An 18,781-nucleotide genomic window follows, 5' to 3' on the forward strand; every position below is an offset into this window, starting at 1 on the left:
CTCCGCGACGGAAAGCAGTTGAAGCCGGCCAAAATCAGCTTTCAATTATACCGATTTGCCCGGATTCAGGAGATCGCAGGCCATCTCACGATTTGTGTCGGAAGATGGCCTTGCGATCTCTTTCGAAAATACGCTGGAGAGGGATTCCCAAAGCTATGTTTGGCGGCCTACTGGCCACCAAACACTCCCAGGCCTTGAGTTAAGGCTGGACGTGGGGGTGGAGGTGGTCCTCTGGCTCACCAGGAATTTGAAACATCTTACGGGGGGGGGGGGGGGGGCATCTTACATATGGCCTAGCTAGTCCTTTGCATCCACCACTGCACGAATGGGTAAGTCTTTCTTGGTATAGTTATTTCTTTTTTGAAAACGAGTCGCAAACATTTTTCAAGTACACGGTTTCACATTTTTGTTACTCATCAGCTCCTTTGCATTAATTTTCATCGCAGAAATGTATTAATTATAAATTTAAATAAGCTTTTGTATGAAGTGGACTTTGTGGGAGAGCTTACCACTAAAACGTGAAATCTTATGAAGTGTGAATAAAACTTCAAATCTTCAGACATTTTGCTTTCTTTTGAACATGAAATACTCTTCTGTGAAGTCACTTTTTTGATATACTTAATTTGGGCAATGTGTACCTTGTCAGGTACGTGGTAGATGCGTGGAATGCCCTCCCGCGGGAGGTGGTGGAGATGAAAACAGTAATGGAATTCAAATGTGCGTGGGATAAACACAAAGGAATCCTGTTTAGAAGGAATGGATCTATGGAATCTTAGTGGAGATTGGGTGGTGACGCTGGTAATTGGAGAGTAAAACCAGTGCTGGGCGGTCTTCTACGGTCTGCGCCATGATCATAACTGAATAGATTTGAATGGACTGGAGTGTAAATTTTAAGGGGTGTCAACAGCTTCAGAACTTTTAGTACAGGAACAGTGCTGGGCGGACTTTTATGGTCTGTGCCCTGAGAATGGCAAGGACAAATCAAACTTGGGTATAAAGTATCACATACCATGTAAAATGAGTTTATCTTGTTGGGCAGACTGGATGGACCGTTCAGGTCTTTATCTGCCGTCATTTACTATGTTACTATCCAGCTCATAATTGAAAATGATTGCCGGCCATTTCCCGACACAAATCGGGAGATGGCCGGCGATCTCGGAAAAGCCGTGAAATCGGTATGATCGAAAGCTGCTTTTTTTGACAGCATCGCCACTTTCCCATCGTCTCGCCGGCGAAAGTTCAAAGGGGCGTGTCGGCGGCGAAGCGAAGGCGGGACATGGGCGGGTATGGGCGTGGCTACCAGATAGCCGGCTTTCGCCGATAATGGAAAAAAAATACGGCGTTAAGCAGTATTTCGCCGGGTTTACTTGGTCCTTTTATTTTCATGACCAAGCCTCAAAAAGGTGCCCAAACTGACCACATGACCACCGGAAGGAAGCGGAGATGACCTCCCCATACTCCCCCAGTGGTCACTAACCCCCTCCCACCAAAAAAAAAACCACCTTAAACACTTTTTTTTCCAGCCTGTATGCCAGCCTCAAATGCTGTCGTACCCACCTCCATGACAGCAGAATGTGTTCTGTCCTCAGACAGCCTTTTCCTGCTTGTGATGTGGCTCTGGGGTGAGTGTGACACCTTTTCTGTTATTTGCACTGCAGAGTCACATCAGCAATGCATTGTGGTGGGTGTAGGTATTGGTAGTTGGTAGGCTGTACTCCCCTGGTGCTTTCCCCCTGTTTTGTTTCCTGTTGTAGTCCATGCGGTAGTGGCCATTTTTGTAAGCCAGTTTTAGTTCCCTTTCCTGTGTTACCCACGTTAGAGAACATAGTTCTTACCTTGAATGGTGCTGAAAGAGGGCATTGTACACCATTGTGTCAGCTCTGACCTACTGCTAATCTTAGTACCAGGGGACTCTTTGCCAGTGGGGCACAACCTCTGATCTGCAGTTAACTGTGAGTAAACATGCTTATTCAAATAAAGGACTTTTTCAAAGAGATTAGTCTTCAGGTGTCAACTGGTGTGCCAAAGTTATACAGCAGCAATAAGTCCTAGAGGTTGTATGCAGGTCCCTGGAGCAGTTTTACTGGGTGCAGTACATTTGTGGGTAGTGGGTTTGGGGGGGGTTTGGGGGACTCAGCTCCCAAAGTAAGGGAGCTATGCACGTGGGAGCTTTTCTGAAGTCCACCGCAGTGACCCCTAGGGAGCCCGGTTGGTGTCCTGCCATGTCAGGGGGGCCAGTGCACTAAAAATGCTGGCTCCTCCCATGGCCAAATGCCTTGGATTTGGCCGGGGTTTGAGATGGCCGACATAGCTTTCCATTATCGCTAAAAAAACGACGCCGGCCATCTCGAACCCCGGCCAAATCCCAGACATTTGGCTGGCCGGAACCGTATTAACGAAACAAAAGGTGGCCGGCCATCTTTTTCGAAAATACGGGTCTGGCCAGCTGTTTGTGGCACCGCCAAAATACATCGCCGGCGCCGTTCGATTATTCCCCCTTATGTTACTAATAGGCAGCTTGTCCACTTATTTCTATGGAGAAGCTTCTAACAAGTCTGCCCAAAACTGAAACTTGCTTTAGCAGAGTCATCTTGAAAATGTGGCATCATTGCTTAGAACCATCCTGATATCAAAGCTAGAGGAACAATTACCCTGCACTCTAGTCCTTCAATATTCTGTCATATTCTTTTCCCATAGCTAACGGGGCTGTAAAGGAGTTTCTGGAAAATAAAATAAGAGATCTTAGAGTCGGAAAATTAATTGGTTACGGAAATGGATCCCTGCAATTCAACATCTCATAGTAAGTAACTCAAGTACTGTGTAAAAATAGTGAACCCCTGGTGTTTGCAGTTAGGTGTAGCTAGAGGTAACAGGGCCAGATACTCAAGGGTGATAATGCAAATAATAGTGGCATTATCTGGCTAAGGCCTTTGGCTGAACACTACTGTACATTGAATTTCCCTAGTACACACGTACTCTAAAAATTGGTGCAAAATCTAGTGATTCAAAGTCACCACAGAATTTGTTCCAATATGGACAATTTGAAAACTGCTCTTGTGGAGCACAATTGGTTTAAGATGGACTCAGGAAAATCCACTTCTTATTTCTAGGATAAGTAGCATAAAATCTGTTTTACTGCTTTTGGGATCTTGCCAGGTACTTGTGACCTGGATTGGCCACTGTTGGAAACAGGATTCTGAGCTTGATGGACCTTCAGACTGTCCCAGTATGGCAATGCTTACGTTCTTACGTTATGTTAAATTTATGATTGTAGGAACCCAATGCAAGGATTATAGATGTGATATTAAATGAGTTCTGTTATAATTCATGCAATGGTGGACAAAAGGATACCAATGGGAATGGATACGTCCAGATCAGGAAGTCTCAAGTTCTGCTATTATTGTACAACAGGATCTGTGATGCACAGCCTGTTCTAAAATACATTGAGGAATGGACATTTGTGCCTCAGTTATGCGCAATATGAGCAACCATTTTATAACCATAAATATCTTAAAATATCAATAACACAACACGGGCTCATAAACAAATGTGTGCTGGGACGTACATGTGTATATTATAAAATAACAACACACAGGTGTATGTGCTGAATATGTCGGCCATTTTGGAAGCATATGCCATGTATTTTTGTAGAGGCTATCACAAAGTCCAGTATCTTTTGCTAATTTTGCTTTAGAGAGGGTGGGGGATATAATCCACTGGGTGGGGGGGGGGGGGGAGTAAGGGGACAATCTCCCCTGATCCCTCCAGTGGAGCACTGTTCATTACCAGAACTTTTCTGAAACCTGAACATCCCCTGGGACACCTGGGGTAGCAGGTGTAAATTTCGACATCCATTTGTTTGGACCGGCATGCATTATCCTTCTGAAATTGGGAAAACACATTTGTATTTTAGCCCCACCCTAGTCCCACCCTAGTCAGACCATGCCTCTTTACCAAATGCAAGCTTTGAGTTTTACATGTGTATATCCCAGTTTTGTGAAATTGGGATTTAGGCACAGATGCTGGTGGGACGCTGGTGGTGGGAGGCGGGACTGGTGGTTGGGAGGCAGGGATAGTGCTGGGCAGACTTATACGGTCTGTGTCAGAGCCGGTGGTGGGAGGCAGGGATAGTGCTGGGCAGACTTATACGGTCTGTGCCAGAGCCGGTGGTGGGAGGCGAGGCTGGTGGTTGGGAGGCGGGGATAGTGCTGGGCAGACTTATACGGTCTGTGCCAGAGCCAGTGGTTGGGAGGCGGGGCTGGTGGTTGGGAGGCAGGGATAGTGCTGGGCAGACTTATACGGTCTGTGCCCTGAAGAGCACAGGTACAAATCAAAGTAGGGTATACACAAAAAGTAGCACATATGAGTTGTCTTGTTGGGCAGACTGGATGGACCGTACAGGTCTTTTTCTGCCGTCATCTACTATGTTACTATGTTCAATATACACATCTAAATGCTGGGTTATGACTACCTATAACATGAACAGGGCTTCAAAGATGGCCACCATAATTCTAATATTCATATTTGCACTCTTTCTTAGCACAAAACTACTAAACTTCACAATTATCAACAGTTCAATGACCATTGTACCCGATACTGGAATTCAGATCACCATCAGTAATAGTAATGCAACTATTAACAGCGTCTGGAAAGCGAGAAATGAGACTTCGTAAGTATTATTCAATCAGCAAACTGGAATTGAGACAGTAAATGACGTTATGCTATGTGCTAAAAGAAAACCAACAGAGCATCTGGGCAAAGTTGATGCAAAGGCTAACAAATACAGACCACTGAGTATCACACGCAGCACGAGGAAGCAAACAAATGCCAAAATTTTGCATCTTTAAACATTTGTTGACCTCATAAAATGTTGTTGTTGACTTTTGTTTAAATTCTGATTCTATTTGTACAGTAAATTTTCCATATTAGCCCCATCTTCTAACTCTAAACTAGACTCCATCCTTCGAGTCATTGATTAAGACATACACGGCTAGAACTATATTAGGGGTAATTTTTACATGCTTTTACACATTTTACAAACATTTTACACTTTAAGGGGTAATTTTAAAAGCATTTTCTATGTGTAAAGCATGCATTATATAAAACTAGTAAAAAAGGCCCGTTTCGGTATGAAAGGAAACTGGCGCTAGCAAGGTGTTCCTCCCCCCTCCCTCTCTCTCTCCCTCCAAGTCCCACGGCCCCCTTTCTTCCCTTCCGATTTCCATGGCTTCCTCCCTCCTTCTGTCACTCTCCTTCACTCTGTCCTCCCTCCGAGTTCCAGTCCCCTCTCCCTCCCTCCCTCTGTCATTCTCCTTTGCTCTGTCCTCCCTCCGAGTGCCCTCCCCCATCCCCCAACGTGCACATCGCCCCCCCTCCAAAATCACCAATCCCCCTCTCTTAGCGGGGTCCCGCCCTCATTTTCTGTTTCGGCAAGGGCGGGACCAGAGTCAGAGCTCAGAGTGAAGAGAAGGGAAGGCAGCAGACTCGCTGAGCCTTCTCGCTCTTCAATGCTTCTGCCGGGACCCCGGTAAGAGGAGGAGGAGGGGGGGGGGGGTAGGGAGCCTCCTGCATGCAGGGACGCCACTTCCAACAGTTTTTTTTTTTGCTTGTGTTTCAGCTGTTCCTGTGGTCCCACCCTTCAGGGCGGGACCACAGGAATAGCTGAATCAGAAGGTCATGACGTCACTCTGATCTATCAACGGAAGCAGATCACATCCAAAGGAGCCACGGTCCCAGGCAGCATTCAAACGTTGGAGGTGAGAATTATTATATAGGATATGCAACTGCATGTACGGAGTGCACCTACACATGTACCCCCAGATTCTATATATTATGTCCAAATTTGGGTATTCTTCTGAGATGCGCACACAACTTAATTGGTTAACAAGCTGTTAAAAAAAAAGAGGAGGAAAAGTCCCTCACGCAAACGTGAGCAGCAAACAAAAAAGTTATCCTTCTTGTGTCCACCTCACTTTTTTGTTTGCTGCTTAACAAGCTGTTAAACCATCAGTAATTGGATGTTAACAGCCAATCATTGAAGGTAATTGGCACCAATTGATTTTGCATGCATATCTGGCTGTGAGCTAGTCTATAATGCTGGGTGCCTAAGAGGGGAATAATCGAATGGTGCCAACGAAATAGATGGCCGGCCATCTATTTTGGCAGCATCGCAAAGAGTCGGCCGGAACCAGACTTATACGGTCTATGCCAGAGCCGGTGGTTGGGAGGCGGGGCTAGTGCTGGGCAGACTTATACGGTCTGTGCCCTGAAGAGCACAGGTACAAATCAAAGTAGGGTATACACAAAAGTAGCACACATGAGTTGTCTTGTTGGGCAGACTGGATGGACCGTGCAGGTCTTTTTCTGCCGTCATCTACTATGTTACTATGAAAAAGATGGCCGCCCATCTTTAGTTTCTATAATACGGTTGCGGCCAGCCAAATGCATTGGATTTGGCCGGGTTTGATATGGGCGGCATCGGTTTTCAGCCATAATCTAAACTAAGAGCGGCTATCTCAAACCCGGCCAAATCCAAGGCATTTGGTCGTGGGAGGAGCCAGCATTTGTAGTACACTGGTCCCCCTGATATGCCAGGACACCAACCGGGCAGCCTAGGGGGCACTTCTAAAAATTAAAAAAAATTATAAAAATAGCTCCAAGGTGCATATCTCCCTTCCCTTGGGTGCTGAGCCCCCCAAATCTCCCCCCAAACTCACTCCCCACAACTCTACACCATTACCATAGCCCTTATGGGTGAAGGGGGGCACCTACATGTGAGTACAGTGGGTTTTGGGGAGGGTTTGGAGTGCTCCCATTTACCACCACAAGTGGAACAGGTATGGGGGGGATGGGCCTTGGTCCACCTGCTTGAAGTGCACTGCACCCATTAAAAACAGCTCCAGGGACTTGCATACTGCTGTCAGGGAGCTGGGTATGACATTTCAGGCTGGCATAGAGGCTGGCAAAAAAGTTTTTTGTTTTTTTTTTTGGGTGGAAGGGGGTTGGTGACCACTAGGGGAGTAAGGGGAGGTCTTCCCCGATTCCCTCCAGTGGTCATCTGGTCATTTAGGGCACCTTTTTGAGGCTTGGTCGTAAAAATAAATGGACCAAGTAAAAGCGGCCAAATGCTCTTCATCGCCGCTTTTTTTTCCCATTATGGGCTGAAGCCGCCCATCTGTTAACCCCACCCATGCCCACCCATTTTCCGCCTTCACTACGCCATTGACACGCCCCCTTTTACTTTCGACGGCTCTACGACGGACTGCAGTTAAAAGCAGCAAAAATCGGCTTTCGATTATGCCGATTTGGCCGCAGTTGAGAGATCGTTCGCCATCTCCCGATTTGTGTTGGAAGATGGCCAGCGATCTCTTTCGAAAATGAGCCTGTAAGTCCCATAGCGCATAACCCAAAAGGGGATGTGCCATGAAAGGGACATGGACAAGTCATGGGCATTTCAACAAGTTGCATGTAATGTTATAGAATAATGGGTCTCCACTCCCAACTTGGGCACTGGGGTTTATACTAGGTGCCCAGAGTCGGGCACAGGAAACAGCAGTAAGTTCTATTCTAAAAAGGGTGCCTGCCCCTTATGGAATAACACTATGGGCCATATTCTGTATAAGTTACCTAAAAAATCCATGTGGTAAACATTTCCACATAAGCATATTCTATAAGCAGCACCTAGATTTAGGTGCGGTATATAGAATATGTTTAGTTGATATCCCTGTGCCTAAAACTATGTGCCTCCATTTACACTAACAAAAATATGGCATAAATCCCTGTACATAGATTTATGCTTATTGGGACATATTCTATACCTATGCATGTAAATTTGGGAACGCCCATGGAACACCCATTTCCCCGCCCATAGCCACACCTCTTTTGAACTACACACATTGGAATTTAGGCACAGTTCATTACAAAATACGCTTAGCATGTTATGTGCATAAATTCAAATTATTGCCAATTAGTGCTCATTATTGCTTGTTAATTGCTGATCACCTTGTTAAGCCAATTAAATTACCTTCATAATTACAGAATATGTCTGGATTTTGGTGCATATCTCTAGGCACGCTATATAGAATCTAGACATTAGTGCCAATCTCTTAGCAGGAGGAAATCCAGAAAGAAAACATTGCGAGGCTGGTACTAAGAACGGCTAAGGGGGAGCCCTTGACACAGCCTTTTAGGGATAAACATGCATGTCGGGCATTGTTGAACCCCTGGTCTGACCGTTCAGTGCAAGTTAAGTATTGCTTATAAGTAACTTAGAGATTAAAAAGTAAAATGAACAGTTAAATAAGTAAATGAAGTGAGGATTTGGGTGCTGTTGAATGTCCAATAAAAGAGTGAAGTTGGTCATGTGCACTGCTGAGGCGATAAAAAACATAAAAAACATATGAATGATCTCTATATGATATATGGTTAAGGTGGAGGTTAAAATCATATATGAGCCTTGTTAGGGGAGTAGTTACAGTTGAAGGGCTCTTAAGGAGAGAGTTAGTAGTGCCAAATACGTGCGGACCCATTTTTTTTTTTAATTTATTTATTTATTGATTTCAATATATTTTACAAGAATAAACTTGTTTATGAAATACAGCCTGTAAATAATTAACATAAAACAAAGGGGAAAATAGATAATAAGCTTCCTCAGACCACTATAGAAGGATTGGAGGAACAAAAGAATAGAGAAGTCTTTAAAGTAATGATAAATATTCAAGAAAATATTCGCTACATATTCCCAATCATATTTACTTATTTAGATGTTATTTAAGTTGCTTTAAATCCAAAAAAGATTTTAACTGGTCTGGTGAATAGAAAACATACTTATTTAAACCCAATTTAACATTACATTTACAAGGATAGGCAAGGAAAAAAGAACCCCCTATCTCCAATGTCCTTTCTTTCATTGCCAAGAAAAGTTTCCTTTTTTGTTGGGTTTGCTTTGTAACGTCCGGGTATATCCATATCCTTTCTCCTCCAAAAAGGGTAGTAGAATTTTTGAAGTAATTTCTCATTATCGCATTCAAGTCTTGCTCAAATACTAGAGAAACTATGAGGGTCACTCTGTCTGTACAATTTTCTAAGGATTGTTCTAATAGAGCAGATATATCCAAGTTATTTGTTTGTGGCAAATTCAGTTTTTCCCCAGTCTTCTCCATAGGATTCCCAATGTAGTAAATTTTATTTACCGGCGGCAAATTTTCAAGAGGAAATTTTAAGATCTCATTAAAGTATCTTCTAAAAAGGTCAGAAGGGGAATTTCCTGGGAGTCTTGGGAAATTAAGCAATCGTAGGTTCAGTCTTCGATTATAGTTCTCAATTTGTTCTATTTTACGACGAATATCTCCACTATCTTTTACTGCTGCGTTTTTAAATTCATGTAAAAAATCTACATCCTTTTGAATTTTCGTTATTTTTGTTGAGGTTTCTATTTTAACTTGCTCTATCGAAGATTTCAACTCCTCAATTTTTCCATTCATAGCATGAACTTCCCCAGACGTTTTTAACAAAGTTTCATTCATTCCACTCAGCATAGTCCAAATCAAGTTTAAATTTACCTCCGGTTTCTCTCCCGAGATATTCTTCTCAGGGCTCGGCGGCGAATATTGCAGCTCAGGTCCCTCAACTGGCGATTCTCCCACCACACTTCCGGTGGTGTACGGGGTCGCCCCAAGGGCTGCTAATGCCGCCGGACACGGAGGGAGCAACTGCGATGGTGGAGAAAGGGAGGTTTCATCAACCGGTGGTAAGACCGCTTCTCCGGTACATTCCACTACGGTATTACCTTCCCTTGAAACTTGGGAGAATGTTGACAAAAAACGATCCAAACTTATTTGGGTTGGTGTTGAGGTAGCAGAGGGTAAGGGATCCCTCTTCACCACCCCTTTTCTCTTGGTATGCGGCATTTTTTAAAAGGAAAAATCACTTTGCCCAAGTAAGTTGAAACGCTGCTGAAACAGCTCTATGCAGCGGCAGCCATCTTGTTCCCCTCGTGCGGACCCATTTTTGAGTGTCATTTATTAAATCCCTCCCCACCCCTTATACTTTTGGATAAGGTACTGTAGGCGCTAGTTTTGGGCGCAAGCTGAAATATTTTTCAATGCATGTACCAAGAATGCCTTTCCCCCCCCCCCTGAAAATGGACGGGCGGCAAAATTAAAATTGCCGCGTGTCCATTTTGGGTGTCTGACCTTACCGCCAGCCATAGACCTAGCAGTAAGGAATCTGTGTGGTAATGACCTACACGCATCAGATGCCACTTGGCGCATGTCTGCTAGGTGCGGCAGAAAATAAAAAATATTTTTCAGGTGCGCGTATCGGACGCACGCCAAAAATGAAATTACTGCAATAGCCACACAGTAGTCAGGCAGTAAGTTCATTTTGGCTCACGTTGGGCATGCATAGACACTTAAGCGGCTTAGTAAAAGGGGCCTCTGTTTCTGTTGTTCCTTCAGTGCCTGCTGATTTCCATTTCTTTATCCATATTTATATTCCACAAACAATAAACCTCAGTTTAATGTAACATAATGAAACATGATCAACAATCAATACATTAACAATAACTATAATTAAAACCAGACCCTCCACTGCCCGCTACTGTCCGTTCCACCTATTGCTTTTCCTTCTGCTTTACATTCCTGTGCAGAATCCTCTCTCAGGACACTAATATACCAACCTGGAATTTCCTCCAGATAAACGAGCAGCCACCAGAGGAAAATTTTCTTTTGGTGCAGACTAATTGGCATGATATTTAGATGGAATTTCTGCATTTGTCTTGGGAAACCATATGCAAAACATTCTGGACTTTATTGCAAAAAAATATGATATCATTACGTTTTCTGGAAAACTGATTTTGCACAATTTTACACACATTATTTAGCTATGTGTGAATCTCTAGTAAGATCATTTACATGATAGTTGAACTCATTAGGAAATTTTGCATACAATTTGTAAATGTGATCTCCTGCAGAAAACAGCATGCCAAATCCCCCCCCATTACAACAAGGCATGCTGTTTCACATTTAAGCAAAAGAACAGGATCTGTTCGGCATTTTAGGGGACCTTTTACTAAAATGATTAGCAATTGTGCTCCATTTCGATTCTAGTTCTGAAAGGTGATATATCAAATTGGGAAGAAATCTCTCTATATAAAACGCACCTCCAACATTCTATGAAGCCTCTTTTAGCCAGAAGTGAAGGGGGTGAGATCCCATTGTGTCTGCCCCGCCCACGCGTCAAACGTGATGACGTCGAGGGCGGAGCAATGACACTCAACCAATCGCTTCGCTCGGCAGCGAAGCGTCAGGGAAGGAGGCGGCGCTCTCGACGTCTAGCCTTCCCTTCGCTGTGTTCCGCCTTCTTCTGACGTCAAGGATGACGTCAAAAGAAGGCGGAACACAGCGAAGGGAAACCTAGACGTCGGGACGGGAGCGCCGCCTCCTTCCCTGACGGTTCGCTGCCGGAACCGCCACGGGGTAAATTTTAAAAGAAGAAAAAAAAAACAAAAAACCCAATGCATGGATGCGAAGGGGGGGAGGAGAAGAGGGCGGGCCAGGCTGGGACATGGGAGAGAGAGGAGCATGGATGCGAGGGGGGGGGGTCATGGAAGGCAGAGAGGGGACTTGCTGGAAAAGGATGAATGGAGGGGGCAGGGGACAGAGGAGCATGGATTGCAGGGCAGGCCTCAGGCAGAGAGGGGAAATGTTGGAAAGGGAAGAATGGAGAGGGCAGGAGACAGAGGAGCATGGATTGCAGGGCAGGCCTCAGGCAGAGAGGGGAATGCTGGATAGGGATGAATGGAGGGGGCAGGTGACAGAGTAACATGGATGGCCATGGATTGGGACGGCAGGGCTCAGGGAAAGGGGAATTGCTGCATACGGATGAATGGAGGGGACAGATGGCCATGGATGGATATGGATTGCAGGGCAGGCCTCAGGCACAGAGGGGAAATACTGGAAAGGGATGAATGGAGGGGGCAGGGGACAGAGTAACATGGATGGCCATGGATTGGGAGGGCAGGACTCAGGGAAAGGGGAATTGCTGGATAGGGATGAATGAAGGGGACAGATGGCCATGGATGGATATGGATTGCAGGACAGGCCTCAGGCAGACAGGGGAAATGCTGGAAAGGGATGAATGCAGGGGGCAGGGGACAGAGGAGCATGGATTGCAGGGCAGGCCTCAGGCAGAGAGGGGAAATGCAGGATAGGGATGAATGGAGGGGGCAGGTGACAGAGTAACATGGATGGCCATGGATTGGGACGGCAGAGCTCAGGGAAAGGGAAATTCCTGGATAGGGATGAATGGAGGGGACAGATGGGCATGGATGGATATGGATTGCAGGGCAGGCCTCAGGCTAAGAGGGGAAATGCTGGAAAGGGATGAATGGAGGGGGCAGGGGACAGAGGAGCATGGATGGCCACACACACACACTCTCTATCACACTGTGTCTCACATACACACTTGCACACACTCTCTCACAAACACACTCACACCCAGACTCACTCTCTCTCTCACACACTCACACTTTCACTCTGACTCTCAAACAGTCACTCTCACATACACTCTCCCAAACATACATACTCCGAGGAAAACCTTGCTAGCGCCCGTTTCATTTGTGTCAGAAACGGGCCTTTTTTACTAGTATAAATATAAAACGTGTTATCTACCAGAGCGTCCAATTTATTTGTATGAGCCCAGCTGTAGATAACATGCACTAGTCATACAGTAACAGACCCCTTTAGTATATGCCTGTGGTTCCCAAACCTGGTCCTGGAAGCACCCCAGCCCATCAGGTTTTCAGTATAGCCACAATGAATATTAATGAGATAGATTTGCATGCAGTGGAGGGAATACATCTAAATCTCTCTCATGGAAATTCATTGGAGATTTCCTGAAAACCTGATGGCTGAGGTGCCTCCGGGACCAGGTTTGGGAACCACTGGTATATGAGTTACATTTTTGTTCCCATTCAGCTTACAGCTGAACAAATTCTATGATGTTTGATATGTGTCTAATACTAACCTTACCTAATAATACCTTACCTAGCACCTTGCATCTAAATCACCTACCTTCAGCCTATTATCGACTGTATTTAAGATCATGTAATGACTACATCATAACAACACTCTGTAAGCCACATTGAGCCTGCAAAAAGGTGGGATAATGTGGGGTACAAATGCAATAAATAAATAAAATAAATAAGTAACCCACCGACTCTTCTTTCTACAGCGAAGTCAAAAACATAACTGTTATGAAAGTATCTGAAGCATCTATCACAATGGTCATCAACATTTCAAAGAATGATCCAGAGTATCCATTATTTTCAGTGGTAAACTGTACAACTGATATCAAGAAGATTGACATCAAGTTGGGAAACGCAATTGAGCCGTGAGTATCAGAGGAATTGTATTACAACATAATGCAGAGTTAGACTGATTCAAAACTGTAGTTCACCTCCCAAATGCAGCTGGACAAGACAAAATCATTTTTACTGTAAAAAAGTTATTAAAATTTGTTGTCTTGATTACTTCAAATAAGGCTTATGGGACTTTTGTACTGGACTTTTACCCTATAGACACTAAAGGGGACAATATTGCATGCAATTCTAGTCACCGTATCTCAAAAAAAATATAGTGGAATTAGAAAACGTACAGAGAAGAGAAACGAAAATGATAAAAGGGATGGAATGACTTCCCTATGAGGAAAGGCTAAAGCAGCTAGGGCTCTTCTGCTTGGAGAAAAGGCGGTTGAGGGGAGATATGATAGAGGCCTATAAAAAATGAGTGGAGTGGAACAGGTAAACGTGAACCATTTGTTTACACTTTCCAAAAACACTAGGACAAATCAGAAAAAAATATTTCTTCACTCAACATGTAATTAAACTCTGGAATTGTTTGTCAGAGAATGTAGTAAAACAGTTAGCTTAGCGGGGTTTAAAAAAGGTTTGGATAGCTTCCTAAAAGAAAAGTCCATAGACCATTATTAAAATGGACTTGGGGAAAATCCACTGTTTATTTCTTGATAAGCAGCATAAAATATATTGTACTGTTCTGGAATCTTGCCAGGTAAATGTGACTTGGATTGGCCATTGTTGGAAACAGAATGCTAGGCTTGATGGACCTTCAGTCTGTCCCAATATGGCAATAGTTACGTACTTATGTACTTATTCTATAATTGGGTGCCCCCTTTTAGGTGTTCCAATGCTGTATGGGGAGTGCCTATTCTATGGCATCCAATTTCATTCTAGAATATTAGCATTAACCCAGATTGACGTGCTTACATCTAGGCACACCCATGCATGTCAGGTCAATGGAAGATATAAATGGGCACAGCCAGGCATAGCATGCAATGTGCATAAATTATAGTGTGTACGTAACTTACGGCAAGAGGTAAAATCTATATATAGCGCTAAAAAAAACAGGTTTACCCTGGATTCTATATATTAATCCTAGCATTCCGCACCAATATCTAAGCATATTCTATAACAGCGCATGTAAGTTAATTGGCTTAACAAGCCAATCAGTGTTTTTAACAGCACTTAACATGCAATAATGAGCACTAATTGGCATTAATTAGAGTTTACGCACAAAGTGTATTCTGTAATGAACTGCGCCTAAATTCTAAAGTGTGCAGTTCCAAAGGGGCGTAGCTATGGACAGAAAAATGGACATTTCATGGGCGTTCCCAAATTAATACATATTGTTATAGAATATGGCCCAGTCCGCCTAAATCTACCCACAGGGATTTATGCCACATTTTCACTGGTATAAATGGAAGCGCATAGTTTTAGGCTCTGAGATATCAGCTAAGTGTATACTATATAATACCAAGCCTAAATCTTATAGAATATGCTTAGGCGAAAATGATTTCCGCAGGGATTTTCCAGACACCATATATAGAATCTCCCCCTTAGCGTTCTGTAAACCTCACCCAAAGTTTGGCCAGCTAAAACCTGGTGTATATGCCTGTGCCTAACTTAGGCATATATTGGGCCTTATTCCATAAAGGATATGCTCCAAATTTACGCTCCTAAAATTTATGCTCCTAATTTATGAGCATAATTTATGCTTCTAAATTTATGCTCCTAAATTAGGAGCATAATAGATTTTGGAGCATAAATTTAGGAGCATAACCTTTATAGAATAGCGCCCATATTGGGCATGTTCTAAATCAGTCATGTAACTTTTAGGAATGCCCATGACCCGCCTCTGCCCCTCCTATGGCCACGCCCCTTATGATATCTGCACAGTAGAATTCACGTGCACTAGTTTATAGAATACACTTAGCAACTTATGTGTGTAAATTCTAATTAGTGACAATTAGTGCTGATAATTGCTTGTTAGTGGCCAATTAATGGCACTTATTGTCTTGATAAACAATTAAGTTACGCATGCAATTTGGCCACGTGCCAAACTTACACGGACAACTTTAGTCACCATTTATAGAATCTGGGGGTAAGTAGAAAACTTACAGTATATGCATAACACTCGGTGTGTGCATAACTTACAGTTGTGTACTACTTACTACTACTACTTATCATTTCTATAGCGCTACTAGACGTACGCAGCCCTGTACACTTAACATGAAGAGACAGTCCTTGCTTGACAGAGCTTACAATCTAATCAGGACATACAAACAGGACAAATAAGGGAAAAGGACAAAGAGTAGCAAGATTCCGGAATCCCAAAGAGTAGCAAGATTCTGTGTAGAATCTTAAAGAGTAGCAATATTCTGGAATCCCAAAGACTACTACTACTACTTATCATTTCCAGTCCCTGCTCGACAGAGCTTACAATCTAATTAGGACAGACAAACAGGACAAATAAGGGATAAGGACAAAGAGTAGCAAGATTCTGGAATCCCACTGTAGCAACATTCTGTGCGGAATTCCAAAGAGCAGCAAGATTCCGGAATATCAAAGACTACTACTACTACTTATCATTTCAATAGTGCTACTAGACGTACACAGCACTGTACACTTGAACATGAAGATACAGTCCTTGCTTGACAGAGCTTACAATCTAATCAGGACATACAAACAGGACAAATAAGGGAAAAGGACAAAGAGTAGCAAGATTCCGGAATCCCAAAGAGTAGCAAGATTCTGTGTAGAATCTTAAAGAGTAGCAACATTCCGGAATCCCAAAGACTACTACTACTACTTATCATTTCTATAGCGCTACTAGATGTATGCAGCGCTGTACACTTGAACATGAACAGACAGTCCCTGCTCGACAGAGCTTACAATCTAATTAGGACAGACAAACAAGACAAATAAGAGATAAGGGAATATTAATATAAAATAAGGGTTCTGAACAAGTGAATAAGGGTTAGGAGTTAAAAGCAGCATCAAAAAGGTGGGCTTTTAGCTTAGATTTGAAGATGGCCAGAGATGGAGCTTGATGTACTGGCTCAGGAAGTATATTCCAGGCATATGGTGCAGCAAGATAAAAGGAACGGAGTCTGGAGTTAGCAGTGGAGGAGAAGGGTTCAGATAAGAGAGACTTACCCAGTGAACGGAGTTCCCGGGGAGGAGTGTAGGGAGAGATGAGAGTGGAGAGGTACTGAGGAGCTGCAGAGTGAATGCACTTATAAGTCAATAAGAGGAGTTTGAACTGTATGCGGAAATGGATACGGAGCCAGTGAAGTGACTTGAGGAGAGGGCTAATATGAGCATAGCGACATTGGTGGAATATTAGTCATGCAGCAGAATTTTGAACAGATTGAAGAGGAGAGAGATGGCTAAGTGGGAGACCTGAGAGAAGCAAGTTGCAATAGACTAAGTAAGAGGTGATAAGAGTGTGGATGAGGGTTCTGGTAGTGTGCTCAGAAAGGAAGGGGCGAATTTTGGTGATATTATAGAGAAAGAAACAACAGGTTTTAGCAGTCTGCTGAATATGTGCAGAGAAGGAGAGGGAGGAATCGAAGATGACCCCAAGTTTACGAGCTGATGAGACAGGAAGGATGAGAGTGTTATCCACAGAAACAGAGAATGGGGGAAGAGGAGAGGTTGGTTTAGGTGGAAAGATACGAAGCTCAGTCTTGGTCATGTTTAGTTTCAGATGGCGGTGAGACATCCAGGCAGCAATGTCAGACAGGCAGGCTGATACTTTGGCCTGGATTCCTGCAGAGATTTCTGGTGTGGAGAGGTAGATCTGGGAGTCGTCAGCGTAAAGATGATACTGAAAACCATGGGATGAGATCAGAGTACCAAGGGAAGAAGTATAGATGGAGAAAAGAAGAGGTCCCAGGACAGATCCCTGAGGGACACCAACTGACAGTGGGACAGAAGTGGAGGAGGATCCACCAGAGTATACACTAAAAGTACGCTGGGAGAGATAGGAAGAAAATCAGGAAAGAACAGAGACCTGAAATCCAAGTGAGGACAGCATATCAAGGAGTAGGCTGTGATCAACAGTGTACCTATGTGGCCGCCCCACTCGTGCTCTTCTCATACTCTGTCTGCATGTACACCCCCTTTCAGTTATGCGCTATAGCATTTGCGCACCCCCTCACAGAATAAAGCATAGTGCACTTACAGATATGTTGGAGTAGACTACCAATGAGTGAAAATATAGGAAAGGTGGGATTATGTGGTTGCTGGCTGCTGGAGGCCTCATAGATCCTTTTGAAAATTGATCCTTGTGTTTCTAAATATTTGAAACAGATGCTGAAAGATCCTGTCGCGCATCTGGTTTGCAGGTCTAGAACAGTGTTCTAATTCTCATCAATCAGAAAATTTGCTTAAGGAATACGTATTTCATTTGCTGTGAATTTACTCACATTTCATTCCATAATAAAGTCATCGTTGAATGCCATCTTTGATATGAAGGCTGTGCTAGCGCTGTCTGTGCTCAGCATTTCTTCATGTTTGGCCCTTGTTTCTAGATCTTGACCTATTTTTAAATGTTACCCTAGACTGCCTTATTATTATGTAGAAATCCATGCATTTTCTTTTTTACTTAATTCCTGGCAGAATGTTTGAGAACAAGGAAGAGCTAAAAAATGAAGTCCTCAGTCTCCTGAACCCACAGGTACACTATCAGACTTATTTTCGAAAGAGAAGGGTGCCCATCTTTCGACACAAATCGGGAGATGGGCGTCCTTCTCCCAGGGTCGCCCAAATTGGCATAATCGAAAGCCGATTTTGGGTGTCCTCAACTGTTTTCCGTCTCGGGGATGATCAAAGTTCACGGGGGCGTGTTGGAAGCATAGCGAAGGCGGGACTGGGGTGTGTTTAACACATGGGTGTCCTCGACCGGTAATAGAAAAAAGAAGGGCGTCCCTGATGAACACTTGGCCGACTTTACTTGGTCCTTTTTTTTTTTTTACGACCAAGCCACAAAAATGTGCCCTAAATGACCAGATGACCACAGGAGGGAATCGGGATGACCTCCCCTTACTCCCCCAGTGGTCACTAACCCCTCCCACCCTAAAAAAATTGTAAAATATTTTTCCAGCCTCTATGCCAGCCTCAAATATCATTCCCAGCTCCATGACAGAAGTATGCAGGTCTCTGGAGCAGTTTTAGTGAGTACTGCAGTACATTTCAGGCAGGCGGACCCAGGCCCATCTCCCCCTACCTGTTATACTTGTGGTGGTAAATGGGAGCCCTCCAAAACCCACCACAAACCCACTGTACCCACATCTAGGTGCCCCCTTCATCCCTAAGGGATATGGTAGTGGTGTACAGTTGTGGGGAGTGAGTTTTTTTTTGGGTGTGGGGTTGGGGGGCTCAGCATACAAGGTAAGGGAGCTATGCACCTTGGAGCTTTTT

The 18,781-nt window shown here is 43.9% G+C and overlaps 1 protein-coding gene across 1 annotated transcript in view; it reads left to right on the top strand.

Annotated features, from left to right (window-relative positions):
• Positions 1-18,781, top strand: part of LOC115476893 (bactericidal permeability-increasing protein-like) — a 76,898-nt gene that overhangs the window by 38,549 nt on the left and 19,568 nt on the right. Inside the window, exons 6-9 of the mRNA XM_030213466.1 lie at positions 2,698-2,800; positions 4,541-4,669; positions 13,234-13,392; positions 17,981-18,038. Coding sequence (XP_030069326.1) covers positions 2,698-2,800; positions 4,541-4,669; positions 13,234-13,392; positions 17,981-18,038 — 449 coding nt within the window. The remainder of the gene's footprint in view (positions 1-2,697; positions 2,801-4,540; positions 4,670-13,233; positions 13,393-17,980; positions 18,039-18,781) is intronic.

This window comes from Microcaecilia unicolor, chromosome 8 (genome assembly GCF_901765095.1).
Source record: "Microcaecilia unicolor chromosome 8, aMicUni1.1, whole genome shotgun sequence".
Lineage (NCBI taxonomy): Eukaryota > Metazoa > Chordata > Amphibia > Gymnophiona > Siphonopidae > Microcaecilia > Microcaecilia unicolor.